This window comes from Macaca thibetana, chromosome 16 (genome assembly GCF_024542745.1).
Source record: "Macaca thibetana thibetana isolate TM-01 chromosome 16, ASM2454274v1, whole genome shotgun sequence".
Lineage (NCBI taxonomy): Eukaryota > Metazoa > Chordata > Mammalia > Primates > Cercopithecidae > Macaca > Macaca thibetana.
The window spans coordinates 23,092,498-23,120,322 of record NC_065593.1 but is presented as its reverse complement, the minus strand read 5'-3'; the positions used below and the strand labels follow the sequence as shown (position 1 = coordinate 23,120,322).

Here is a 27,825-nt window from a genome sequence, read left to right as displayed (position 1 = left end):
ACTCCTGGCCTCAAGTGATCCTTCCACCTCTGCCTCCCAATTAGCTGGGACTACAGGTGTGAGCCACTGCACCTGGCCATAATGTGCTTTTATGAGAGGTCTATCTTCCTCTCTCTGAGGATGCGCAATCCACATGTTTATACTTCATTAGGCCATGAAGACACTGTAAGAGGCCAGGCACAGTGACTCACACCTGTAATTCCAGCACTTTGGGAGGCCGAGGCAGGCGGATCACTAGCCTGGCCAATATGGTGAAGCCCTGTCTCTACTAAAAATACAAAAATTCGCCGTGTGTGGTGGCAGGCGCCTGTAATTCCAGCTACTTGAGAGGCTGAGGCAGGAGAATTGTTCGAACCTGGAAGGCGGAGGTTGCAGTGAGCCAAGATGGCTCAAGCCTGGTTGACAGAGTGAGGCCCTGTCTCAAAAAAAGAAAGAAAAAAAAGAAAAAGAAAAAGAAAAGAAACAATGAAAGAGGGGGGAAAAAAAAAAAGCACTGTAAGAGACTCTGGGACCGGGAGCAGTGGCTCATGCCCATAATCCCAGCACTTTGGGAGGCCAAGGTGGGCAGATCACAATGTCAGGAGTTTGAGTGCAGCTTAACCAATATGGTGAAACCTAGTCTCTACTAAAAATATAAAAATTAGCCAGGCGTGGTGGCAGGCATCTGTAATCCCAGCTACTTGGGAGGCTGAGGCAGGAGAATTGCTTGAATCTGGGAGGTAGAGGTTGCAGTGAGCAGGGATCGAGCCACTGCACTCCAGCCTGGGCGACAGAGTGAGACTCCATCTCAAAAAAAAAAAAAAAAAAAAGAGACTCTGGGCCAGGCGCTGTGGCTCACGCCTGTAATCCCAGCACTTTGGGAGGTCAAGGTGGGTGGATCACGAGGTCAGGAGATCGACACCATCCTGGCTAACACGGTGAAACCCTATCTCTACTAAAAATACAAAAAAACTAGCTGGGCGTGATGGTGGGCGCCTGTAGTCCCAGCTACTCGGGAGGCTGAGGCAGGAGAAAGGCGTGAACCCGGGAGGCGGAGCTTGCAGTGAGCCGAGATCGTACCACTGCACTACAACCTGGGAAAAAAAAAAGACTCTGGAGGGAGAGGGACAAGGTACAAGGCTGGGAAAGGAAGACCAGACACTGGCAGCAGCAAACTACCACTGCAAACAAGGTAGAGAATTAGGGCTTCTAGAAGAATCCTATGTTGGTGTTCATCTGTGTTCTAGTTTACACCAATAGTCCTAAGGTGACTTGTGTGTTGTGTGTGTTCAGGTGGACTTTTAAAAAATCCTTAATTCACCATGTTAGAGATTTCACATTCCCATTTCTTCGTATTTAATTAATTAGTTTTTATTTATTATTTATTATTTATTTTTATTTTTATTTTTGAGGTGGAATCTCACTCTGTTGCCCAGGCTGGAGTGCAGTGGTGTGACCTTGGCTCACTGCAACCTCCACCTCACGGGCTCAAGTGATACTCTTGCCTCAGCCTCCCGAGTAGCTGGGACTACAGGCATAAACCACCATGCCCAGTTAATTTTATATTTTTTTGTAAAGACAGAGTTTCACCATGTTGCCCAGACTGCTCTTGAACTCCTGGGCTCAAGCTATCCTCCCACGCCAGCCTCCCAAAGCGTTAAGATTATAGGCATGAGCCACTGTGCCTGGCCAACAGGTTTATTTATAATTATGATAAAGTTGTACTGCTGAAGCTTGTTCGCTGGAACATTTTGACTTGCACTGATGCTTTACCTCCCCACATTTATACTAAAAATTCATCCACAGATGAAAATGAGAAAACAGCCAATACTTGATTTATCTCCCTTATTTTTCCACTCTCAATCATATACTTAAGACCCTGTGGGGGGAAAAAATCTAATATTCAGAATTACCAATAATAGCAAGAAGAGAAAAATATTTTGAGAATGAAGTCTTTCCCATCATAGTGAATTCTTAAGCACATTCTCCATGTAGGCATGTGTTAGCTGGATGTCTTTTGGCATAGTTGTTACACATTTTTCATGGGTTGCACACAACTTGGTGTCTTCAAAAGGCCAACCAGACAGGCCTCACTTCCCTTCTGCGAAACACCAATAGCTGCACTCTGGAAGCACAGATCTGTTTTTTGTTTGTTTGTTTGTTTGTTGTGATGTGGTTTCACCATGTTGGCCAGGCTGGTCTTGAACTCCTGGCCTCAAGTGATCCACCCAAAGTGCTGGGATTACAGGCACCAGCTACCTGTAATGGTGCACGTGCCTGTGGGCACGTGAGCCCACCGTGCCCGGCCGGCACAGATCTGTTTTAAAGTCCTGAGCAACTTTTCGCACCAGACATTGGAAGGGAAGTTTGCAATCAGAGTTGGGTGGACTTCTGAGCATGTCTACGTTCAGGGAGTGCCACAGTGGCAAGCCTGTAAGGATAGGGTTTCTTCATCTCTGCAGTACAGGGCGCACTCTTGCAAGCGGCTTTTGTAGTCAGTAACTCCCTGGGTACTTTACCACAGGTTAATTTCAGGCAATTGGCTGTGTATCAGCCATGGTATAGAGACCTCCTTATTCACTCTCTTATCCTTCTGTGGAGTCCTCCTTACTTATCTCCTTCTCCTTGGGCTGGAGCTCGGCGAGCTAGAGGAAGCACAGGGTTAGAGAGTAACAGTGGCATGGCCGCAAACACAATTGACTTCCCATCTTTACCTGAAAGATATCAGCACTAGATTCAGCCCCAGCATTCTTCCTTTTTCCACTCAGTCTCATGAAATAAGGGCAAATGTCAGCCAAATGTCAAAATAACTACATAGAAAAGCTAAAGTGAGCTGGGTGTGGTGGCTCATGCCTGTAATCCCAGAACTTTGGGAGGCCGAGGTGGGCAGATTACAAGGTCAGGAGTTTGAGACCAGCCTGGCCAACATGATGAAACCCTATCTCTACTAAAAATACAAAAAGTTAGCCAGGTGTGGTGGCGTGCACCTGTAATCCCAGCTACTTGGGAGGCTGAGGCAGAAGAATCACTTGAACCCAGGAGGTGGAGGTTGCAGTGAGCCGAGATCATGCCATTGCACTCCAGCCTGGGCGACAGAGCAAAACTCTGTCTTGGGGAAAACAAACAAACAAACAAACAAACAAACAAACAAATGGCAACAAAAAAGAAAAGCTAAAATGGAGAAGGCACCACAGGGCAGCCTCAAGTGAGGCAGGGGGCTGTGAGGCTGTTCCAGTTTAGCCTCCCACAGGGGACTTAGGAGCATTGGAGTTAAGCATAAAAAAGTCAATTCTGGGCCCATGGAGGGTAGCTGGCTACCTGGACAGGTTAACACCTGGGGAGTGCGTCTGCTGCTGTCATCCACCTAACCAGATAGGGCTGGGCAGGGTTGCACCTTTTCCCTTCTCACTACCCCTGACTGGGTTTCAGCCTCAGATATGGTTCCCTGAGATTGCATTGGCCATAGAGATTAGGCCTGCCTGTCCCTAATGCACCCCAGTTCCACCTTTGAGAGAAGAGCTACTGTCACCCCGGAATGTGTTGCATCTTGCTTGTTGGAGTCTCTAAGGATGACCTTATCAAGAGGCACCTTTGCTTCATTCTCAGTATTAAATGTACAATTGATCCTGACTTAACCCATTGTGATCTGACTTCTATTTTTTTCCTTTTTTTTTTTTTTTTTTAAATCTCACCTGCTGAAGCTTCTGGAGTGAGTACTGTTGAGTTTCAATTGTCAACGTTTCCCTAGACCTCTCTTTCTATAGTACCTGGCATGCCACCACTCTCATCTGCAATTCTCTCCTTTTGGCTTAATGCTCCTTTCTGCTTCTTCTCTTCTTCCTCTCTGTCTGCTCCAACTTCCTCCCTTCATCCTGAAATGGTTGTGCTCTTTACTGACTCCTGCCTAGGCTCTCTGTCTCTTGTCACATCCTCTCAGGATGGTCTGCTACTCCCAGGCTCTATCACACATATGCCAATGACTCCCAGCACTGCCTATCCTTGTTAGCGCTGGGTACAGCTGCCCTTTGGAGACCCCTCCACCAGGACATCACACAGCACCTCAATCTCAGTAAGATCCAAATTGAACTCCTGAAGGTGAGGCACGGTGGCTCACGCCTGTAATCCCAGCACTTTGAGAGGCCAAGGCGGGTGGATCACTTGAGGTCCGGAGTTCGAGACCAGCCTGGTCAACATGAAACCTTGTCTTTACTAAAAATACAAAAATTAGCTGGGTGTGGTGGTGTGCGCCCGTAGTTCCAGCTACTTGGGAGACTGAGGCAGGAAAATCGCTTGAACCCGGGAAGCAGAAGTTGCAGTGAGCTGAGATCACACCACTGCACTCCAGCCTGGGCGACATAGAGAGACTCCATCTCAAAACAAAACAAAACAAAAACAAAAAAAAACCCAACCAACTGAACTCCTTAGAGGCATCACCTGGCCCCTGCCGACTTCTTGACTTCTTCAGCCTCACACTGTCTCCTCATGGCTATAAAATATAGCAGTACCAGACTGTGGTGGACTGGCCACTAAGGTGTTTCTTATCACTAATTAAATAAGCCTAAAATGGGAGAAAACAGAATGCTTTTCAGATGCTTTGAATAGTAGCTTGGTGTCATGTCACAGTGATTCCATTGCTTTATGTTCAGAAAGCGCTGGTCCACGCCCTATGAGAAACCTGGGATCCTCTTCCCAGGCAGCAGCACAGCACAGGAAAGGGGCTGCAAGCTCAACAGCCTATAGGACCAGGCATCCTCTATGAGTGGAGGTGGGTAGTGGGCGAGTGGTGAAGTGGAGAACATATCCCCCAGCTAAAGGGAGGGGACAGTCCCTTCCCAACTTCAGCAAGGTATTGCCTGATGTGAATGTTGCCATCATTTCTGAATTTTCAAAGGAATGCGAAAACCTGGATTTTTCACATGAATCTCTCAATTGTTAGATGTTGGCAACTAATTCAAAATTTAAAATACATGATGTGAGCTGATTATTTTTTTGAAAACAAGTGTGAATCAAACAAAACACATCTGTGGGCCATATCCAACCCCCGGGTCACATGTCTGTGAACTATTGAGAGTACAAAGTGTGGAGGCTTTGGAGTCAGACAGACATGGGCTGAATATCAGCTCTGCTACCCTTTAGCTGTGTGTCTCTGGGCGAGCCACATAACCTAATTCCTCATCTATAAAGCAGGAATCACAATACTTATCTCACTGAATTATAATGAGGATAAGAGATCATGTATGTAAAGTGGCTGGCACACAGCAGTTCCCTAACTAAAAACCAACTATTACTGATCAGTACTATTGACAGACCTACAAAAAGAATGCCCGTGTACATGGTCAGCATAGGAAAGTAAGGTACAGGAACACCACCAAGGAAGTGCCACAACACTTCAGTCCCTAGAGGGCAGTTCTCAGCGGTGGCTTCCCTTGTGCCTGCTCTCCCTACCCCAAACCGTCCTCTGTCCCTTGGCTCTGATTTGTGCCTCACCTAGCACCTTCCTAATCCCTGCTTCCAATTTCTATTTCCCTGGCACTGGGAATAGGCAGCCCTAAATAAACGATGTGGCCATTACAGCCTATGAGTAGATACCCCGTGTTAGAAAACAGCCTTCTGATTTGCACCCCTGTCTTGCTTGAGTTTAGTTCTCTGGTGCGCTAAAAAAAACCAGGTGCTCCAGGGCTTCACAGCTGGGCTTCTGAGCCTGGGACTGGAGGGAAGGCCTGACCAGAAGATATCCTTCCTGAGACCAAATGGAATCCCTAGACATTACCCTCTATGTGACCCCCAAACTGTATCAGCCAGGAGGCGCTCCTGCAGGGTCTCCCAGAGATCAAGAGACCCGGGCCAATTTTCTTATTTGAGAATCCAGAGAAACTAAAAATAAAGACTTGCCAAGACGGGTTTTCATAGCGTATTTTATTAAATATTTATGTTTAATAAATTAACACATTGTAACACAATATAATGCTACTTAACTGTATTAGTCACAGCATAATTACAGAATTAATATATAAATATATATTTATACATACACATATATATTTTCTTGCCCCATGGGTCTCCATGAGTAAATATATTCATGGAGAAATATAGAAATTGGGACACCTGCTAAAACCGTGTGACTTTTTTTTTTTTTTTTTTTTTTGAGACAGAGTCTTACTCTGTTGCCCAGACTGGAGTGCAGTGGCATGATCTCGGCTCACTGCAATGTCTGCCTCCTGGATTCAAGCAATTCTCCGGCCTCAGCCTCCAAAATAGCTGGGACTACAGGCACGGGCCACCAAGCCTGGTTAATTTTTGTATTTTTAGTAGAGACAATGTTTCACCATATTGGCCAGGCTGGTCTCAAACTCCTGGCCTCAAGTGATCTGCCTGCCTTGGCCTCCCAAAGTGCTGGAATTACAGGTGTGAGCCACCACACCCAGCCAAAACTGTGTGAAGTATGCTCTTCTTTCTTTGAAAGCATTGGTGGGGAGTTAATACAGGCAAGACTTAAGGGGTTATAATCCTTGACAGTAGGGAAGAAGGCAGAAATGAAATAATATAATTCACCCAAAAGATAAGAGAGGAGAAGTAAAGAAACAAAACAGGTAGGAAAAGTAAAAAGGATTTGGCAAGGTTGGGTGTGGTGGTTCATGCCTATAATCCTAGCACTTTGAGAGGCTGAGGTGGGATGATTCCATGAGGCCAGGAGGTCAAGACCACCCTGGGAAACATAGTGAGACACCATCTCAAAAAAAAAAAAAAAAAATTAAATAAAAAGAAAAGATTTAGCAAGATGGTAGACTTAACCACAACTATATCAATAATTACATTAAATGTAACTGGACTAAACACTCCAACTAAAAGACAAAGATCAATCTAAGGAGTGAGTCTGTAGGACTGAACGTCTAAAATTGAAATCCTTTGTGAACATGAGGCCTTGGCTCAATTGCCTTCAGGGTGTCCTATGATGACTTCAGTACCCCCAACACAATAGGTGTCCTTACTGTCTCTCAGAACTTGCCTTTCCCACTGTACAGAAAATGCTTTATCATGTCTTCTCTCTGCTGTCCTGGAGACTCCTTTTTACCATCTCATGCTTCAAAATTCAGCTCCTCTGGTAATCCTTTGACTTTCTCTTGATGACACACACACACACACACCTTCTTTCTGAAATTATTCATCCTACTGCATGCTTTTATTATTGTTATTTGAGATTTGTTGTGCTGCTTCCCACTAACCTGAGGACTCATAGAAGGAAGGAATTATGTAAATTCTTGTCTGTAATCTCAGCACCTAGCAGTGGGCCTGGCAGGCAATAGATGCTAAATGAATAGATGGATAGATGTGAAGGCTGTATCAAAAGGGAAGTGTTTAAAATGAAACCAAGGGCAGGAGGCCAAAGACAGAAGGTGTTTTGGGAAATCTCCCCCATGCGGTAATGACATCTTTACGCACTTAATGCACCTTCAGCCCTGCATTTCTCTGAATTCTGGGTAGCATTCCTCTGTACAGCCCAACTCTTCTCACCTAGGACAGCCTCACTTCTGTCTGGTGAAATCCCTCCTACCTTCAAGCTCAGTTCAACAGCAATCATCATCTCTGGCACCTGGACACAGCCACATAAAGCTCATGGCCATATGTATTTTCTCATTTGACCCAAACATCTATCCCGTAGGTAGCTATTATTACTTCATTTTTCACAGACAAGGAAACAGAGGCCCAGAAATTATTTCATTGACGAGAAAATTGAGGCCAGAAAGGGACTTGGTCAAAGTCTCACAGTGACGGGGACATAGCTGCAGCTTCTACTCGATGCTGTGAACACCCTTAGTTGTGACAAGGATGCTGCTTAGACTTTTAGGGTTGCTATGTGAGAAGCAACATTTCAAAAAGGAAAATAGCTTTTCTCTCATGCTGTCTCCTTCCTTCCTCTCAGTATCTAAAATCATAAAGAGCTCTTTGGAAGCTGTAAGTGGCTTCTTGCAAAAATGAGGCATAGATTTTGGGTGGAGGCTGTGATAAGGCTGCCGTTTGGATGAAGAATCCATGTTGCAATCTTCTCTCTCACAGTGGTTATATAGACAGCCTCTCATAGGCATTATCCAACTGGGAGCAAAGAAACCCTTATGACTTCCAGGCACTTCCCCAAAGCCTCTCAAAACTTACAGAGCACATATCCTAGGGTTGGACAACACAGTTTTCAGTGCCGTTACTTACCACTCCCAAGCCCATTGCAGACGTCAAGAATGGATCACAGGACTCCTTCCCACCAAGCTGGAAAAACAGCCCATCTCAATGCAGCAATCCAGATGGATGCACTCAATTGACTGGAGTTGATGTACGTCATCAAAGTTATTTAACATTTTATCTTATTGCATGTCAAGCCCAGGGATAGGGAATACAGAGGTGAAAAAAAATTTTCTCTGCCCTCAAGTCTGGAGGCAGGACATGGGTAGGGGTTAAAAGGAGACAAACCTGGGAACACATGTTTGTAACCAGGTGAAGTTTAAAACCGGGGTTAAATGTATGAACCCAGTATTGTGGAAGTACATATTAGCCAATGACTAATTCTGTCTAGAAGTGAGACACGGAGGTGGGTTTTGAAGGATGAAAAATAGCTGAATAGGCCACCAAAGTAGGGAGGGTATTACTGGCAAAGAGACTAACATATACTAAGGCTTAGGATAACAGAAAGCACTAGAACAGGTAGGTGTAAGGAAAAGAAAACCTGTACCCAGAGTGAGAAAAACCATTTCCCTTCATCTCTCTAAGCTGTAGTTACATCATCTGTACAATAGTAATACCTGGCCGGGCTTGGTAGCTCACACCTGTAATCCCAGCACTTTGGGAGGCCGAGGTGGGCGGATCACTTGAGGTCAGGAGTTCAACACCATCCTGACCAACATGGTGAAACTCTGTCTCTACTAAAAATACAAAATTAGCCAGGTGTCCCAGCACATGCCTGTAATCCCAGCTACTCGGGAGGCTGAGGCAGGAGAATCGCTTGAACTCGGGAGGCAGAAATTGCAGTGAGCTAAGATCATGCCATTGCACTCCAGACTGGGCAACAAGAGGGAAACTCCATCTCAAAAAAAAAAAAAAAAAAAAAAAAAAAAAAAATTGGAATACCTAGCTCATAAGGTTGTAGTCAGGATTCAGTAAGATAATGTATATAATGCCCTCAGTACGGTGCTGCCTGGTTCAATAAAAGTCAGCTCCTAGTGATGTCTCCAGAACACCAAGGAGCATGAAGCTGATGTTTGGCAATCAAGCCAGAATACATTTCAAGGAGAGGAGTATCATCAGATTTTTAAAATTTTTACATTTTCCATGATTAAAACATATGTTTATATTTGTTTATATCAGAAGGGTTGAAAACATTTTATTTTATTTTATTTTATTTATTTTTTTTTTTTGAGACGGAGTCTTGCTCTGTCGCCCAGGCTGGAGTGCAGTGGCCGGATCTCAGCTCACTGCAAGGTCCGCCTCCCGGGTTCACGCCATTCTCCTGCCTCAGCCTCCCAAGTAGCTGGGACTACAGGCGCCTGCCACCTCGCCCGGCTAGTGTTTTGTATTTTTTTTTAGTAGAGACGGGGTTTCACCAGGTTAGCCAGGATGGTCTCGATCTCCTGACCTTGCGATCCGCCCATCTCGGCCTCCCAAAGTGCTGGGATTACAGGCTTGAGCCACCGCGCCCGGCCGAAAACATTTTAAACAGAAGAAAAGAAAATCTTCCCTAACCCTACCACGCAGAGAGGACTTCTGTTAATACATTGGTGCCATGGTTTCCAGTCTTTACTCAGTGCAATTCTTTCCTATGCCTATGACCAACCACATAAACAAGCTCTCTGTTTTTTCTACATACAAATTATTATGTAAGCAGTTTTCTGTATTATTATAATCTCTTTGAACATATCATTTTAATGACTCATATTCAGGGAGTGGATAGACTATAATTTACTCAGCCATTTCGCTACCGTTGGACACGTAAGTTGTTTATTTTTTTTTTTTTTTTTTACTCTTGTCAATATAACTTTATGGAGAATATCTTAGCACAAAAGGCTTTTTTTCTGTACTTGAGAGTATTTCCTTTGGATAGAGACTTACATTTAGAATTAGAGACTTCAAGGGTCTTGATTAAAGGCTACCAAATTTTTTCCTGAAAGGGTGTATTTACACTCCTTCAGCAGTGTTTGTTTCACTGTAGCCTTACCAGCTTTGAGCATTTTCATTTTAAACAAAATCATTGCTAATGTGTTGGCTGCAAAAAACAAGATCAAAGGCACAGTGTTTTTCTCACTATTTGGAAGCTAGAGAAGAGCTCATTTCTGTGTCTCACATGCATGTTCTATGTTACAACCTCTCAGTGCTTAGTTTTCATCTGTTTACTGAGGGAGGGATCTTCAGGTTATTATCACATATAGTTAAAATAGTAACCCTTTGTCTTATTTTATTTTATTTTTTGAGATGGAGTTTCGCTTTCGTTGCCCAGGCTGGAAGGCAATGGCGCTATCTCAGCTCACCACAACCTCCACCTGCTGGGTTCAAGCAATTCTCCTGCCTTAGCCTCCCGAGTAGCTGGGATTACAGGAATGTACCACCACGCCTGGCTAATTTTGTATTTTTAGTAGAGATTGGGTTTCTTCATGTTGAGGCTGGTCTCGAACTCTTGACCTCAGGTGATCCACCTGCCTTGGCCTCCCAAAGTGCTGGGATTACAGGCGTGAGCCACTGCGCCCAGCCATATTTTAAAAGAAAGATTTTGTTCTACTTTGTTCATCATTTGCCTTTGAATTAAGGCTTTATGTTCTGATGGAAATAAGTCTACAGATCTTTTCCTTTGTGATAGCTTCTTCTTTCCTGTAGAAATTTGACAGGCAGGACTTTTTAGCTCTCTCTGAGGTCCCTCTGGACCTCAGTTTCCTTGTCTTTTAAATGGTTGGATGGGTGGAGATGTGATTTCTCAGCTTCCTTCTAAGTGTAGATTCTTGGGCTCTGGACTCCACAGTGCGGCTCAGTATGGCTACATGCTCTGGGGCTCCAACTGCGGAATCTCCTCTCCTTGAGACTGAGAGGAGTTCATTCAATGATCGTCTTTTGAGCATCTACCACATGCCAGGCACTATTCTAGGTGCTGGGGATATGGTACTGATGAAAACAAAGTCCCTGCCATCATGACCTCTGTCAGGCTTCTGAGCCCAAGCCAAGCCATCGCATCCCCTGTGACTTGCACATATACGCCCATCTGGCCTGAAGTAACTAAAAAATCACAAAAGAAGTGCAAATGCCTTGCCCTGCCTTAACCGATGACATTCCACCACAAAAGAAGTGAAAATGGCCGGTCCTTGCCTTAAGTGATGATATTATCTTGTGAAATTCCTTTTCCTGGCTCATCCTGGCTCAAAAAGCTCCCCCACTGAGCACCTTGTGACCCCCCACTCGTGCCCGCCAGAGAACAACCCCCCTTTGACTGTAATTTTCCTTTCCCTACCCAAATCCTATAAAACAGCCCCACCCTTATCTCCCTTCGCTGACTCTCTTTTGGGAAGGACTCAACCCACCTGCACCCAGGTGATTAAAAAGCTTTATTGCTCACACAAAGCCTGTTTGGTGGTCTCTTCACACGGACACGCGTGACATTTTGGTGCCGTGACTCGGATCAGGGGATGTCCCTTGGGAGATCAATCCCCTGTCCTCCTGCTCTTTGCTCCGTGAGAAAGATCCACCTACGACCTCTAGTCCTCAGACCAACCAGTCCAAGGAACATCTCACCAATATTAAATCGGGTAAGCGGCCTCTTTTTACTTTCTTCTCCAACCTCTCTCACTATCGCTCGACTTCTTTCTCCTTTCAATCTTGGCGCCACCCTTCAATCTCTCCCTTCTCTTAATTTCAATTCCTTTCATTTTCTGGTAGAGACAAAGGAGACACGCTTTATCTGTGGACCCAAAACTCCGGCACCGGTCACGGGCTGGGGAAGGCAGCCTTCCCTTGGTGTTTAATCATTGCAGGGTCGCCTCTCTGATTACTCACCCATGTTTCAGAGGTATCTGACCACGCCGCAGGGACGCCTGCCTTGGTCCTTCACCCTTAGCGGCAAGCTCTGCTTTTCTGGGGGGAGGGGCAAGAACCCCGACATTTTATTTTTGTGCCCCCTCTTATTTTTGCACCCCCTTTTATTTTTGTGCCCCGATCTCTTATTTTTGCACCCCAATACCTTATTTCTGCTCCCCAATCCCTTTCCTGCTTTTCTGGAGGGCAAGAACCCCCGAACTCCTTCTCTCTGTGTCTCTACTCTCTCTTCTCTCTGGGCTTGCCTCCTTCACCATGGGCAACCTTCCACCCTCCATTCTTCCTTCTTTTCTGTAGCCTGTGTTCTCAAGAACTTAAAACCTCTTCAACTCACACCTGATCTAAAACCTAAATACCTTATTTTCTTCTACAATGCCGCTTGACTCCAATACAAACTCGACAGCAGTTCCAAATAGCCAGAAAACGGCACTTTCGATTTTTCCATCCTACAAGATCTAAATAACTCTTGTCGTAAAATGGGCAAACGGTCTGAGGTGCCTGACTTCCAGGCATTCTTTTACACATTGGTCCCTCCCTAGTCTCTGTTCCCAATGCAACTTGTCCCAAATCTTCCTTCTTTCCCTCCCGCCTGTCCCCTCAGTCCCAACCCCAAGCGTTGTTGAGTCTTTCTAATCTTTTCTACAGACCGACCTCTCCCCTCCTCGCCAGGCCAAGCTAGGTCCCAATTTTCCTCAGCCTCTGTTCCCCCACCCTGTAATCCTTTTATCACCTCCCCTCCTCACACCCAGTCTGGCTTACAGTTTAGTTCCAAGACTAGGCCTCCTCCACCTGCCCAGCAATTTCCTCTTAAAAAAGTGGCTAGAGCAAAAGGCATAGTCAAGGTTAATGTACCTTTTTCCTTATCTGACCTCTTCCAAATCAGTTAGGATTTAGGCTCTTTTTCATCAAATATGAAAAACTTTAGCCCAGTTCATGGCCTGTTTAGCAGCAACCCTGAGACGCTTTTCAGCCCTAGACCCGGAAAGGTCAGAAAGCCGTCTTATTCTTAATATGCATTTTATTTTATTACCCAATCTGCTCCTGACATTAAATAAACCCCCCAAATTAAATTCTGGCCCTCAAACCCCACAACAGAACTTAATGAATCTCGCCTTCAAGGTGTACAATAATAGAGTAGAGGCAGCCAAGTAGCAACTTATTTCTGAGTTGCAATTCCTTGCCTCCACTGTGAGACAAACCCCAGCCACATCTCCAGCACACAACTCCGAATGCCTGAACCGCAGCTGCCCGGGGTTCCTCCAGAACCTCCTCCCCCAGGAGCTTGCTACAAGTGCCGGAAATCTGGCCACTGGGCCAAGGAATGCCCGTAGCCCGAGATTCCTCCTAAGCCGTGTCCCATCAGTGCAGGACCCCACCGGAAATCGGACTGTCCAACTCACCTGGCAGCCACTCCCAGAGCCCCTGGAGCTCTGGCCCAAGGCTCTCTGACTGGCTCCTTTCCAGACCTTCTCGGCTTAGCGGCTGAAGATTGATGCTGCCCCATCGCCTCGGAAGCCTCCTGGACCATCACAGACGCTTTGGGTAACTCTTACAGTGGAAGGCACCTCTGTCCCCTTCTTAATCAATATGGAGGCTACTCACTCCACATTACCTTCTTTTCAAGGGCCTGTGTCACTTGCCTCCATAACTGTTGTGGGTATTGACGGCCAGGCTTCTAAACCTCTTAAAACTCCCCAACTCTGGTGCCAATTTGGACAACATTCTTTCATGCATTCCTTTTAAGTTATCTCCACCTGCCCAGCTCCCTTATTAGGTCAAGACATTTTAACTAAATTATCTGCTTCCCTGACTATTCCTAGGCTACAGCCACACCTCATTGCTGCCTTTTCCCCCAGCTCAAAGCCTCCTTCGCATCCTCCTCTTGTATCTCTCCCCACCTTAACCCACAAGTATAGGATACTTCTCCTTGGCAACTGATCATGCACCCCTTACCATCTCATTAAACCCAATCACCCTTACCCCACCCCACTCAACGCCAATATCCCACCCCGTAGCACGCTTTAAAAGGATTAAAGTCTGTTATCACTTGCTTGCTACAGCATGGCCTTTTAAAGCCTGTAAACTCCCCTTACAATTCCTCCATTTTACCTGTCCTAAAACAGACAAGGCTTACATGTTAGTTCAAGATCTGCACCTTATCAACCAAACTGTCTTGCCTATCCACCCCGTAGTGCCAAACCCATATTCTCTCCTATCCTCAATACCTCCTTCCACAACCCATTATTCTGTTCTGGATCTCAAACATACTTTCTTTACTATTCCTTCACATCCTTCATCCCAGCCTCTCTTCGCTTTCACTTAGACTGACCCTGACACCCATCAGGCTCAGCAAATTACCTAGGCTGTACTGCTGCAAGGCCTCACGGACAGCCCCCATTACTTCAGTCAAGCCCAAATTTCTTCCTCATCTGTTACCTATCTCGGCATAATTCTCATAAATACACACTTACTCTCCCTGCTGATCGTGTCCGGCTAATCTCCCAAACCCCAATCCCTTCTACAAAACAACTCCTTTTATTCCTAGGCATGGTTAGTGCGGTCAGAATTCTTACACAAGAGCTGGGACCGCGTCCTATAGCCTTTCTGTCCGAATGACGTTACTGTTTTAGCTGAGCCCTCATGTCTGCACGCAGCGGCTGCCACTGCTTTAATACTGTTAGAGGTCCTAAAAATCACAAACTGTGCTCAACTCTCTACAGTTCTCATAACTTCCAAAATCTATTTTCTTCACCCAACCAATGCTCAGGAGAATGCTTATGCCGATAAGTTAGTTAAAAAAGCAGCTAGCATTCCAACTTCTATCCCTCAAGGCAGTTTTCCTCCTTCACATCGGCCACTACCACCTACTCCCCCGCTGAAACTTCCACCTATCAATCTCTTCCCACACAAGGCAAATGGTTCTTTGACCAAGGAAAATATCTCCTTCCAGCCTCACAGGCCCATTCTATTCTGTCGTCATTTCATAACCTCTTGCATCTAAGTTACAAGCCACTAGCCCGTCTCTTAGAACCTCTCATTTCTTTTCCATCCTATAAATCTATCCTCAAGGAGATCACTTCTCAGTGTTCCATCTGCTATTCTGCTACCCCTCAGGGATTGTTTAGGCCCCCTCCCTTTCCTACACATCAAGCTCGAGGATTTGCCCCTGCCCAGGACTGGCAAATTGACTTTACTCACATGCCCCGAGTCAGAAAACTAAAATATCTCTTAGTCTGTGTAGACACTTTCACTGAATGGGTAGAGGCCTTTCCCATGGGGTCTGAGAAGGCCACCGCGGTCATTTCAGACATAATTCCTCGGTTTGGCCTTCCTACCTCTATACAGTCTGATAACAGACCAGCCTTTAATAGTCAAATGACCCAAGCAGTTTCTCAGGCTCTTGGTATTCAGTGAAACCTTTATATCCTTTACCGTCCTTAATCTTCAGGAAAGGTAGAACAGACTAATAGTCTTTTAAAAACACACCTCACCAAGCTCAGTCACCGACTTAAGAAGGACTAGACACTACTTTTACCACTCTCCTTTCTCAGAATTCAGGCCTGTCCTTGGAATGCTACAGGTTCCAGCCCATTTGAACTCCTGTGTGGACACTCACTTAGGTCCCAGTCTCATTCCAGACACCAGACCAACTTAGACTGCACCCCAAAAACTTTCATCCCTACTGTCTTCTGTCTAGTCATACTCCTATTCACCTATTCTCAACTACTCATAAATGCCCTGCTCATGTTTACACTGCCGGTTTACACTTTCTCCAAGCCATCACAGCTGATATCTCCTAGTGCTATCCCAAACCGCCACTCTAAATTCCCTCTTAAAGTAAATAAATAATCTTTGCTGGCAAGGCTATGCTGAACCTCCTTGGGCACTCTCTAATTAGATGTCCTAGAGTCCTCCCAATTCTTAGTCCTTCAATACCTGTTTTTTCTCCTTCTCTTACCTTGTGTCTTCCGTTTAGTTTTTCAATTCATACAAAACCGCATCCAGGCCGTTTTGTATGTCGTTCAATATGACAAATGTTTCTTCTAACGACCCCACAATATCATCCCTTACCACAAAATCTTCCTTCAGCTTAATCTCTCCCACTCTAGGTTCCCACGTCGCCCCTAATCCCGCTTGAAGCAGCCCTGAGAAACATCGCCCATTCTCTCTCCATACCACCAAAAAATTTTCGCCACCCCAACAGTTCAACACTATTTTGTTTTATTTTTCTTATTAATATAAGAAGACAGGAATGTCAGGCCTCTGAGCCCAAGCCAAGCCATCGCATCCCCTGTGACTTGCACATATAGGCCCATCTGGCCTGAAGTAACTGAAGAATCACAAAAGAAGTGCAAATGCCCTGCCTGGCCTTAACCGATGACATTCCACCACAAAAAAAGTGAAAATGGCCGGTCCTTGCCTTAACCGATGATATCTTGTGAAATTCCTTTTCCTGGCTCATCCTGGCTCAAAAAGCTCCCCCACTGAGCACCTTGTGACTCCCACTCCTGCCCACCAGAGAACAACCCCCCTTTGACTGTAATTTTCCTTTACCTACCCAAATCCTATAAAACGGCCCCACACTTACCTCCCTTTGCTGAATCTCTTTTCGGACTCAGCCTGCTTGCACCCAGGTGATTAAAAAGCTTTATTGCTCACACAAAGCCTGTTTGGTGGTCTCTTCACACGGACGTGCATGACAGCCTCTAGTAAAGAGAGACAGACAACAAAGAAACTGTAAAGGTAAACTGAGGCTGGAGCCGAAACGGGAACGAAGACACAAGGCAAATGGCTGTAAGAATAGCCTTTTATGAGGGCTTGCGGGCGAGGTTCCTGGGTCCAAAAGCGTTGGCCAAGGAAGTCACGCTGAGGGAGGAGGGTAGGGGCTTCTTATAGCCTGAGAGGTAGGGAAGCTGGTTGTGCAAACAGGGCCTGGGGGGTCTTGAAACTACTAGGGCAGCAGTTGAGTAAGGGTCATGAGGAAGGGGTCTTTGGAAACTGTCAACCGAAACTGCTGTTTACGAACTTGTGGAATGCAGGTGAGCTGCAGGTCATGGGGGAGTGTGACTGCCCAGCCGGAACTCTGACACATGTAAGTCTGTGGGTGTGTACAATTGTGAAGGGAGTCTTTAACAAAAGGCCTGCTACGCCGGGTAACGCCGCCATGTTGGGTCTAGATTCCTGCCTAACAGAAACTAGAAAGTTATAATTCAGATGGTGATAAATACTAAGGAAAAAAATGAAACAGGGTAAAGGATTAAGGAGTGCCAGGAGACAAGAAAGGAGGGAAGTTGCTTATATAGGAGGGTCAGGTGACATTTTAGCAGAGACTTGAAGGAAGTGAGGGAGCTGACCAGGTGGATATCTAGGAGAAGAGCATTCTAGGTAGAAGGAACGGCAAGTGTAAGGGCCCTAAGGCAGGAGGCCAGCAAGGCTGGAGCACAGGGAGTGAGGAGGACAGAGCAGGGAAGAGGGACAGAGAAGAAGTAGTTGGCCTTAGGGCCCTCAAAAGGACTTGGCTGTCACTGAGTGAAATGGAAAGCACAGGATGGTTTTGAGCAGGCCAGTGACCTGATTGCAGTTGTTTTCAAGGAGTTAGAAAAGACCTCTACCCTAGTGGGTACTGCAGGCTCTGGCTCTGGGTGAGCCACACCCTGTCCCATTCCCTGATGAGGGACCTTGGCCTCTCCTAGTCTTAGTTGTTTTTTTTTTTTTTTTTTTTTTTTTTTTTTGAGACGGAGTCTCGCTCTGTCGCCCAGGCTGGAGTGCAGTGGCCGGATCTCAGCTCACTGCAAGCTCCGCCTCCCGGGTTCACGCCATTCTCCTGCCTCAGCCTCCCGAGTAGCTGGGACTACAGGCGTCCGCCACCTCGCCCAGCTAGTTTTTTGTATTTTTTTAGTAGAGACGGGGTTTCACCGTGTTAGCCAGGATGGTCTCGATCTCCCGACCTCGTGATCCGCCCGTCTCGGCCTCCCAAAGTGCTGGGATTACAGGCTTGAGCCACCGCGCCCGGCCGTCTTAGTTCTTTATCTAAGAAATGATTCCAAGGATTTAGCCAAGTACCCCTCCCTCACTGCAGCTGACCTAACTGGGCCAAGCTTTTGTGTAAGTGGTAGGGAGGAGTTGGAAGCAGTGGGAGTAGAGGGGAGCCAATCTAGAGGCTTGAATGTTTAATGTGGAATTTCCTCTCTCTAGGGGACCACAGGTGGGGGGCAGCTTGCAGGGGGAGGTTATTCAGTTGGCTAGTATCTAGCCAGCACCTACTTATCCTGAGTCTCAGACTCCTGGCTCACGGGAGGTGGGGTAGCTAACAAGCTCCAACAAGCCCAGGCACAGTTACAGTGGCCAGAAATGGAGCCATCCGTCCTCCAAAGAATCAGGCCTGTCAGGACCTGCCTCCGGAAAACCACTCAGCTGCTCTGTTCTCAGGGAAGGTGGCCTTTCGTGATTCTGCTCCTCCCACCCCCAGCCCCTGAATTAGCACCCTTGGAGTTCGAAACTATTTTCCACGGTTGGAATTTTATATCAATTAGTAGGATTCTTTGATTATTTTCCCTCTCCCACCATTCTAGAAACTAATGGGACTGGTGAGGGCTTTGTCTATTTCCTTTACTGTTGTGGTCCTGGAGTCCCCCAGCACAGTGCCTGGAACGTAAGGGGCACTCAGTAAATGAGGTGAATGAATGAAAGATAGGGGAGTAAGGCAAGTAATGCTGTTCCTTTTTACAGGCAATAAAACAGAGGCCCAGACAGGGTCTGACCTCAGCAGCAGAGCAGGTGACTGCCTTCTGGCCTAATTCCTATAATGGGAGCCACCCAGGAGCATACGTTCACACCCAAGGGCCTCCCAGCCCTCCTCCATCTTCTCCTCTAAGGGAACTGCAGAGCTAGGCCCTGCCTTACCCCAGAAACAAGACTAGTTTCTCAGGAAAAGATCCTAGGGCAGGAATGGAGCAAGTGACAGTTTGGTTTTTATTTTATTTTATTTTTATTTTTATATTTTTTGAGACAGGGTCTTGCTCTGTCACCCAGGCTGGAGTGCAGTGGCGAGATCTCAGCTCACTGCAACCTCTGCCTCCTGGGCTCAATCGATCCTCCCACCTCAGCCTCCCGAGTAGCTGGGACTACAGGCATCCGCTACTACTCCCGGCTAATTTTTGTGTATTTTTTGTAGAGACAGGGTTTTACCATGTTGCCCAGGTTGGTCTCGAACTCCTGAGCCCAAGTGATCCATGAGCCTCAGCCTCCCAAAGTGCTGGGATTACAGCTGTGAGTCACCACTCCCAGACGTGACAGTCTGTTAATATCAGTAAGAGCACTTTGAATATACCAGACACTGTTTTTCCACAACTTTTCGAGACAAGTTTTGTTAGCAACTTCATTTTACAGATGAAAAAACAGGCTCGGGTGGTAAGTGGCATGCCCAAGGTAGTGGCAGAGCCTAGGTGTTCCAATCCAGGCAGCTGGGTTCAGCCGCACTCCGATCCTCTCCAGATGCCTCTCTGTTACAGCGCAGAACATCAGCAGCATCAGGAGTCATGTGCACTTCCAGCTCTGCCTTGAGTACCCGATGACCTGGTTTCCTCATCGGTAGATAGCGAAGGTTAATATTGGCTAGCCTGTAGAGTTATCGGGAGACCAACGCACAAAAAGGGTTTAATACCGTGCTCAGCACATAGTAAGTGGTCAATACATGTTAATTATTGATATTCTTGTTATTTGTGGTGTGTCTGGGCCGGGAGGGAGGGCTGCAGGGCGCTGTCTATGCACACTTCACAGGTGAGGTCATCCCGCGGGCTGGGGGTGCCGGGCCCCTCGCCGGCCCACGCCCAGCCAGGTGCACCCCCGCGAGAGTCCGGTGGCCTCAGGTCCCAGGCCCCTCCCCGCCGGACATTTAAGGAGGGACGCCGGGCGCAGGCGCAGAGAGGGCAAGCCCCGCGCCACACGTCGCCAGTCCCAGGCAGCCAGTCGCGCGCGCTCCCCGCCGGCCGGCTGGCGACAGCCCCGCTGCGCACACACATGGAGGGGAGCGCGAGTCCCCCGGACAAGCCCCGCACCCGTCCCTCGGCTGCTGTGCTGTGCCGGGGCCCGGTAGAGCCGCTGGTCTTCCTCGCCAACTTTGCCTTGGTCCTGCAGGGCCCGCTCACCACGCAGTATCTGTGGCACCGCTTCAGTGCCGACCTCGGCTACAATGGCACCCGCCAAAGGGGGGGCTGCAGCAACCGCAGCGCGGACCCTACCATGCAGGTAGCGGGGCGGCAAGGAGCCTGGCAGGGAGAAGGCCCTGGGCTGGAGCGTGGCGGCAGCGGAGGGGTGGGGCCTGCATAATGGTAGTAGGGGGTAACTGGAGGGAGGGTGCATTTTGGATGGTGGGCGGGATCAGAGCAAAGCGGCCTGACCCAGAACCTCAGCGTGGGGAATGTGAAAAGTTGAGCTAAAGCCTGGCCTTGCAGGTTAACAAAAGCGGGGGAAAGGAAAGGGAATGGGGCCTTGGTCCATGTCCTTCCCCCTCTTCACTGGCAGATTCTGAAAGTTGTGCTAAGATTCTCTGAGGTTTAGGGCTCCAAAGAAAGTCCTCGTCCCTGTAGCTCCCGGGATGGCGAGGATTCGGGGATTGGGCAACCCAGAGTGAGGAACCGCACCCTGGTCATTGTGCCCCTACAGGAAGTGGAGACCCTTACTTCCCACTGGACCCTCTACATGAACGTGGGCGGCTTCCTGGTGGGGCTCTTCTCGTCCACCCTGCTGGGAGCTTGGAGCGACGGTGTGGGCCGCCGCCCGCTGCTAGTGCTGGCCTCGCTGGGCCTGCTGCTCCAGGCCCTAGTGTCCGTCTTTGTGGTGCAGCTACAGCTCCATGTCGGCTACTTCGTGTTGGGTCGCATCCTTTGTGCCCTCCTGGGCGACTTCGGTGGCCTTCTGGCTGCTAGCTTTGCGTCCGTGGCAGATGTCAGCTCCAGCCGCAGCCGCACCTTTCGGATGGCCCTGCTGGAAGCCAGCATCGGGGTGGCTGGGATGCTGGCAAGCCTCCTCGGGGGCCACTGGCTCCGGGCCCAGGGTTATGCCAACCCCTTCTGGCTGGCCTTAGCCTTGCTGATAGCCATGACACTCTACGCAGCTTTCTGCTTTGGTGAGACCTTAAAGGAGCCAAAGTCCACCCGGCTCTTCACGTTCCGTCACCACCGATCCATTGTCCAGCTCTATGTGGCTCCAGCCCCAGAGAAGTCCAGGAAGCATTTAGCCCTGTACTCACTGGCCATCTTCGTGGTGATCACTGTGCACTTTGGGGCCCAGGACATCTTGACCCTGTATGAACTGAGCACACCCCTCTGCTGGGACTCCAAACTAATCGGCTATGGTTCTGCAGCTCAGCATCTCCCCTACCTCACCAGCCTGCTGGTCCTGAAGCTCCTGCAGCACTGCCTGGCCGATGCCTGGGTGGCTGAGATCGGCCTGGCCTTCAACATCCTGGGGATGGTGGTCTTTGCCTTTGCCACCATTACGCCTCTCATGTTCACAGGTAAAGTGTGTGGGCTCAGGGACAGCTTGTCCCAGAGGCACTGGGTAAGAACCAGGGGCCAGCCACTCACTGTCCCCAGATGTGGTTCATTCCTGTGTCTTTGGAAACATTGTTATGCCTGCACCGGAGGACAGACAACTAAGAAATCCCTCAAAAATGCCATCTTTGATACATGGAAAATACAGACCTTCAGTAGCTAAAGTAATTAATCCACCGTTATCAACCATTAATATTGTTAGTAATCTAGAGCAAAAGACAAAAGTGTGGCTCATACACTAATTGCTTTACCCCTTGGCCTCCCACAGCCTATTCATATGTTCTTAAACAAAGTCCATGCCATTAATGCCTTGGTACTCACTTCTCTGATAAGAATCAAATACCCTTGGTCAGCTTCTTTGGGTTTTTTAAAAACCTGTCTTCTCAGACCACAGATATGAAATTCCTGTTTCAGTTTCTCTTCTCCTCTTCCTCCTTGTCCTTTCCCTCCTTACTTCCTCCCTTTCTTTTTTTGGTAGGAGAGGGTCAACAGGCCAGTAAATGGGGAAGTTAACTTTTTAAAATTTTTATTTGATTGATTTATTTAGACAGGGTCTCACTTTGTCACCCAGGCTAGAGTGCAGTGGCATGATCACGGCTCACTGCAGCCTCATCCCCTGGGCCCAAGTGATTCTCCCAACCTGGTCTCTCTAGTAGCTGGTACCACTGGCGCACATTACCACACCTTGCTAATTTTTGTATTTTTTTATAGAGATGGGGTCCTCATCATGTTGCCCAGTCCTGGTCTCTAATTCCTGAGCTCAAGGATCTGCCTGTCTTAGCCTCCCAAAGTGTTGGGATTACAGGCATGAGCCACCGTGCCCAGCTTTAGTTAACTTTTTTTAAAGGGACAGATTTATTTTGATAGAGCCCTAAAACGTGCTGTGTATAGTCAACAATACAATAATCACAGATTTCTTAACTCAACTGCTTGTCTGACAATTAAGCAGAAGGGAGCCTTTCCCTCCTGCTGATGGCCCTGGGGGATGCAGAGATGATGAAGATGCTGTCATTGCTCTGGGTCAGGGGGAGGTCTCAACAGAGTGGGATTTGAGGGGCTTGACACTGGTAGGGGCCTTGGGTGCCTCATCGTATACCTTCTTTGGAGGATCCACTGTCCTGTAGGAGTTTGCAGTTTTGCTGAGGAGTTAACAATCACACAGGGAGAGAAATGGTTATGAAGAAAACAGGAAGCCTGTAAGTAACTGAATGCAAAGGGAAAAGGAACTCACTTTTGCTGTGTCCCTATGCCGTACTCTTCATAGATGTTACCTTTTTACCTTATGTATTGGTTCCCTGAGATTGCTGTAATGAAATACCACAAACTTGGGGGCTTAACACAACAGAAATATATTCTCTCACAGTTCTGGAGGCCAGAAGTCCAAAGTCAGTACCACTGGGCTGAACGGAAGGAGTCAGCAGGCAGTGCTCCCTTGCAAGGCGCCAGGAGGGAACGTGTTTCTCTTTTCTTTCAGCTTCTGGGGCTCCTGGCATTCCTTGGCTTGGGGTGGCCATCACCAGTCTCTGCCTCTGTGCTCACATTGCCTCTCCTCCTCTTTGTGCCTTCTCCATTCTGTTGGTGCCAAATCTCCATCTGCTTTCCTCTTACAAAGATGTGTGATGGCATTTAGGGCCCAACCTGCTAATCCAGGATAACCCCACCCTCTCAGGAGGCTTAACTTCATCACACCTGCATAGACCCATTTTCCAAATAAGGTAGTATTTACAGGTTCCAGGGCTATGAACCTGATGCCATTGGGCACCATTATTCAGCCTCCTATGACTCAGAACCATCCTGTGATGAAGGCCTTATTATCTTCCTCATACACGGAGTCAGGCTCAGAGAGGTTAAGTACCCCAGGCCACACAGATAGTATGTAATGGCATCAGGTTTTGAATTCAGGGCTGACTCCAAAGTTCATGCTTGTTTTCTGTGCCCTGCCATATCCCTACTAAGTGCCAAATGAATGGGTGATGTCTGCTGTGACCACAAGAGGTTCAGACAAGAAAGCAATCAGTGGGAATTAGCATTCATGAGAGCTAGACGGTGGCCAAGCCCAGACAAGGGCAGTCTCCCTTCCTCCTTGACTACTGTCTCCCCACCCTCACCATCAAGGAAGTTCTTCCTGGGTCTAACCTAAGCCCCATATAGAGTATGGATAGGAGATCTGCTGCCTTTCCCTTGGACACCCCTTTCCCCAGCCCTATTTTCCTGATGAGTGTTTATTTCTCCACAGGATATGGGTTGCTCTTCCTGTCATTAGTCATCACACCTGTCATCCGGGCTAAACTCTCCAAGCTGGTGAGAGAGACAGAGCAGGGTGAGTGTCAGGACCCACCTGTATCTGGTTCCTCATGCCCAGTGCTGCCCGATATGGGCAGCCATGGCTGGGGGAACAGCTTGCCTTCCCGCCTCTTACCCTGGAGAAGTAAGTGGCCAAGACAAACACACTTCTGTGAAATTGCCCACGACGGGCAGAGGATCATGCCGCCTTGGATTTTCAAACCTCAGAGTTGGGATTTGCAGTCAGCAGAGCACAATGATGTTCTTTCTGGATAACCAGAGCAGAGGATTTACTCTCTGCAGACCTCAGCTTTTCCGTCTGTAAGATGGGTGTGATGATGCCAGAGTTCCCTATTTCTCTGGGGTCAGCGTGTACAAGCCCAGAAGTGAACAACCTTGTGACATGGGTTTCATTTTCCACAGTTGACAGATGAAGAAACAGAGGCCCAGGGGGTTAAATCGGCTCACCCAAGGTTACTCAGTAAATGGTGGAGCTAGGATGCAAACTCACGTCTGTGTTTAAAAGCAGCTGGTCTCAGGATCTGGGTTTTAGTCCGAGCCCTGCCATAGGCCTGTTTCTTCATCTGTGATGTGAGTGGTTTGCTCTTGATGACATCACAGGCCCCTCTAGATGTGACAGAATTTAATCTCAACCTCTGTTGGGTTGTTGCACATTTTGTAAACTGTGGGTTCTCCTGGAGTATTTACACAGAACAGCTTCTCCAGCCTCTGGGTCTTCATGCCCCAGGCGGGAAACATTCATCTTTCTCCATCTGTCCTGGAATGAGGATCTGATGATGACAGAGACCCTGGTGCCATACAGAGCCCACTGTGGGTTCTGGTGTCCCCAGAATCCATGTGCCTTCATTCATTCACCTAAACTTTTTTCCCCAGCACTTTCTTTGTGCCCAGAGATGTCAGGGAAACACGAGAAAAGAACAGCCCTTACTAACTAGCTACTTCCAGGGGGCCAGGCCCAGTGATGGGTGATTTCCATGTGAACTTAATGTTGCTGACAATCTAGGAAATAGGTATTATCCTTATTTAGCAGAAGGAGGAACAGGAACCCAAAGGATAAAAAGCTATTCAGTGGTGACACAGCTATGAATATTGGAACTGATCAGACCTGCAGTTAATCCCAAACAGATGATTCCAAAGAAGATAAACCAGAAAAAAGCCATTTCCATCAAGCTTTCATCAGACAATATCACATGTACTTTTTTTTTTTCATGTGCTGGGTTCTGTCAGATCACATGTACTTTTAGTGTGGATTTAACAGCAGCCATTTATTTAGTAGCCCCTCTGTGCCAGCTGCTGTCCACATACAACCTTATTGAATCCTCGTCACAGTACATGATGTAGCAGGATTTACTGGTGAGGAAGGGGAGACACAGGTTAAGTGACTGCTTCCGGTCACACAGCTCTGAGGTGGTGGTGCCAGAATTTGAACATGGCCCTTTCGGACTCCGGAGTATGGTATTTATTTCTTCACAGGTGCTCTCTTTTCTGCTGTGGCCTGTGTGAATAACCTGGCCATGCTGACGGCCTCCGGCATCTTCAACTCACTCTACCCAGCCACTCTGAACTTTATGAAGGGGTTCCCCTTCCTCCTGGGAGCTGGCCTCCTGCTCATCCCGGCCGTTCTGATTGGGTAATGCAGGTCCCTGACCCATGCTCATAATGGAGCCCTTTCTCATAAAAGTGCCCTCCTCCCAACCAGAAATGGTAGCTTCATTCCTGGAATCCTCCCCCTCTGGGTGTCTTGTCCCAGGTTGCCCCTCTCCTTGCACATGGCTGCCTAATCCTCCAGGAGCCATTTTCCAAGGGCAAGGTGGCAAGCTAGGTGGAGGAAGGATCAGGCTAACATTGCTACTTGGCAAGGCTGTGTTCTCTCTCCCAGTTCCCCTATTTCCCTCCATTCCCATTTTATAGATGGAACTATGGCAACAGAACTGTGTTAAAGGGAAGGCCAGAGAGCTTTGTCAGCTAGTTGAACGTTTTCCTGTATGATATTAAGAATTATATTTCATGGCTGGGCGTGGGGGCTCCTGCCTGTAATCCCGATCCTGTGGCAGGCTGAGGCAGGAGGACCACTTGAGTCCAAGAATTCAAGATCAGCCTGGACAACATAGCAAGACCTTGTCTGTATAAAAAATTTTAAAAATCAGCCAGGCATGGTGGTATGCACCGGTAGTCCCAGCTACTAAGGAGGCTGAGGCAGGAGGATCACTTGAGCCCAGGAGTTCAAGGGTACAGTCAGCTATGATTGTGTCACTGCCCTCTAGCCTGGACAACAGAGCAAGACCCTGTCTCTTAAAAAGAAAAGAAAAGTTATTTTCCAGAGCCATGTCCCTGGACATTGTCCTCCAGCTCTTAGCTTCTCAGCTTGGGGAAGGAGGAGGTTCAGGAGAGCTACCTGGACCAGCCCACCCAAGTAAATCCTGCATCACTTCTCCAGACAGGCCTTGAGGGTACCCCATGTGAAATCCAAACCCTCTCTCTGGTCTCTCACAGGATGCTGGAAAAGGCTGTTCCTCACCCTGAGTTCCAGCAGTTTCCCCAGAGCCCCTGATCTGCCTGGACCAGAAGACAGAGGGCAAGAGGAGCAAAGTGAACACCAAACAACTGAAGGTCTACAGCTGGAGCCCAGCCCACAGCAGCACCAGCAGCTCCTTTCTAAGGGCAGTGCTCTCTTTGGACGAGGTGGTCAAGACAGACCAAGGCACTACCCCATCCATAGCTGAGCCAGCCTCTGACTAGGATCTAGAATCATAACCCACACAGGCCCACTGCAGGACAGGTGGCAGGGGAGCTATTCGGGACAGGAGTCAGTTCTTCCTTTCTGCCATCCATCACTTATAACTCCCCAGACCAGAGGAGAGGTCCTGATGGAGGTGACACTTCAGGGACCAGAGGCAGCACAAGGGCTGGCATCTCTCCTTCCAGCCCAAACTGCACAGTCCCAGGCAGGTTCCTGACACGTGTAGCAGTCACCAGCCACTTCTTAACAATGAATGTGGTACCTGGTTAGTGCCAGCCTTGGGAAGGAGGGAGGGAGGTGAGAGGGGCTTGGTGATCTCCGGAGGAGGAGCGCTGCCTTCACTGTGGTTGGGGAATTGATCCTTGGCTATGGCCTACCCACTCCCTGGGCTGAAGAGTGCCAATCATTATAAATCAGCTTCAGCAAACTGAAACAAACCTTCTGGTGCCTTGGGCTTTGGGGCCCTCTGTTTTCCTGCTGCCAATCTGCCTGCCATATGTCAGACAACAGAAGCTGCTGGGCTGGGCAGGAGCCCTGAGCTGCTTGGTGGACTGATACCAAGTGGGGCCAGCCAGGGCTTGTACTGACTTGCTGTGCAACCTTAAACAAGCCCCACTAGGAAGGGCTAGATCAGCGATGCCCCGAATTGTTGAATCGTGGTAATCACATTTGGATGGACAAGTTAGGAAACTTAGCTGATGCTCTGAGATCTTTCCCACCTCCTCATACATTCTACAATAAGATGCCTCTCTTCATGGGCCTGGGGAAAGGATGAATGGGTGTGGCTGGACTTTTGACCTTTAATGTCCCTGAGCAGTTCTTGGCCCTTGGGGAGAAGTGGGGGGAGGATCTGGCTGACTCAGCCCCAACCGAGGGGTAGCAGCTGCAGCCCAGCCGAGCAGAACACCCTGGCCCTACAGACCTGTGTCTGAGCAGGCTTTGGAGGAAAGGCCACTTCTGAGTCCTCTATCTCAGGAGAAGCCAGGCCTAGGTGTTTGACCTGGTGATCTGAGCTGTGTTTGTCCTAGTGCGGGTGGCAGTCACCTCTGAGCACACTGGCCTTGGCTTAGGGGAGGCTTGTGACTTCAGCTGTTCCGTCTGGGGCTGGATGCTGGACTCTGATTCCCCCAGAGAGACAGAAGATCGGGCAGAGGTCAACCAGAAGGCCACACAGGGCTGTGGACAGCAGTG

At 48.1% G+C, this 27,825-nt stretch overlaps 3 protein-coding genes across 3 annotated transcripts in view; all 3 read left to right on the top strand.

Moving 5' to 3' along the window:
- The window catches only part of IFT20 (intraflagellar transport 20), a 245,198-nt gene that overhangs the window by 146,290 nt on the left and 71,083 nt on the right, over window positions 1-27,825 (top strand). The gene's annotated exons all lie outside the window — the stretch shown is intronic.
- The window catches only part of POLDIP2 (DNA polymerase delta interacting protein 2), a 222,000-nt gene that overhangs the window by 142,842 nt on the left and 51,333 nt on the right, over window positions 1-27,825 (top strand). The window lies entirely within an intron of this gene.
- Window positions 19,963-27,067, top strand: SLC46A1 (solute carrier family 46 member 1). Its single transcript, XM_050763212.1, has 5 exons — window positions 19,963-20,283; window positions 20,701-21,553; window positions 23,827-23,910; window positions 25,368-25,524; window positions 26,388-27,067. The coding sequence occupies exons 1-5, from the start codon at window positions 20,056-20,058 to the stop codon at window positions 26,443-26,445; spliced, it is 1,380 nt and encodes a 459-aa protein (XP_050619169.1). The 5' UTR covers window positions 19,963-20,055; the 3' UTR covers window positions 26,446-27,067.

Excerpts from the sequence above, each read along its gene's own strand:
- SLC46A1 (XM_050763212.1), top strand. The coding sequence starts at position 20,056 with ATGGAGGGGAGCGCGAGTCCCCCGGACAAGCCCCGCACCCGTCCCTCG. Across the intron at positions 20,284-20,700 it reads GCGCGGACCCTACCATGCAG|GAAGTGGAGACCCTTACTTC; the intron begins GTAGCGGGGCGG and ends GTGCCCCTACAG. Across the intron at positions 21,554-23,826 it reads TACGCCTCTCATGTTCACAG|GATATGGGTTGCTCTTCCTG; the intron begins GTAAAGTGTGTG and ends ATTTCTCCACAG.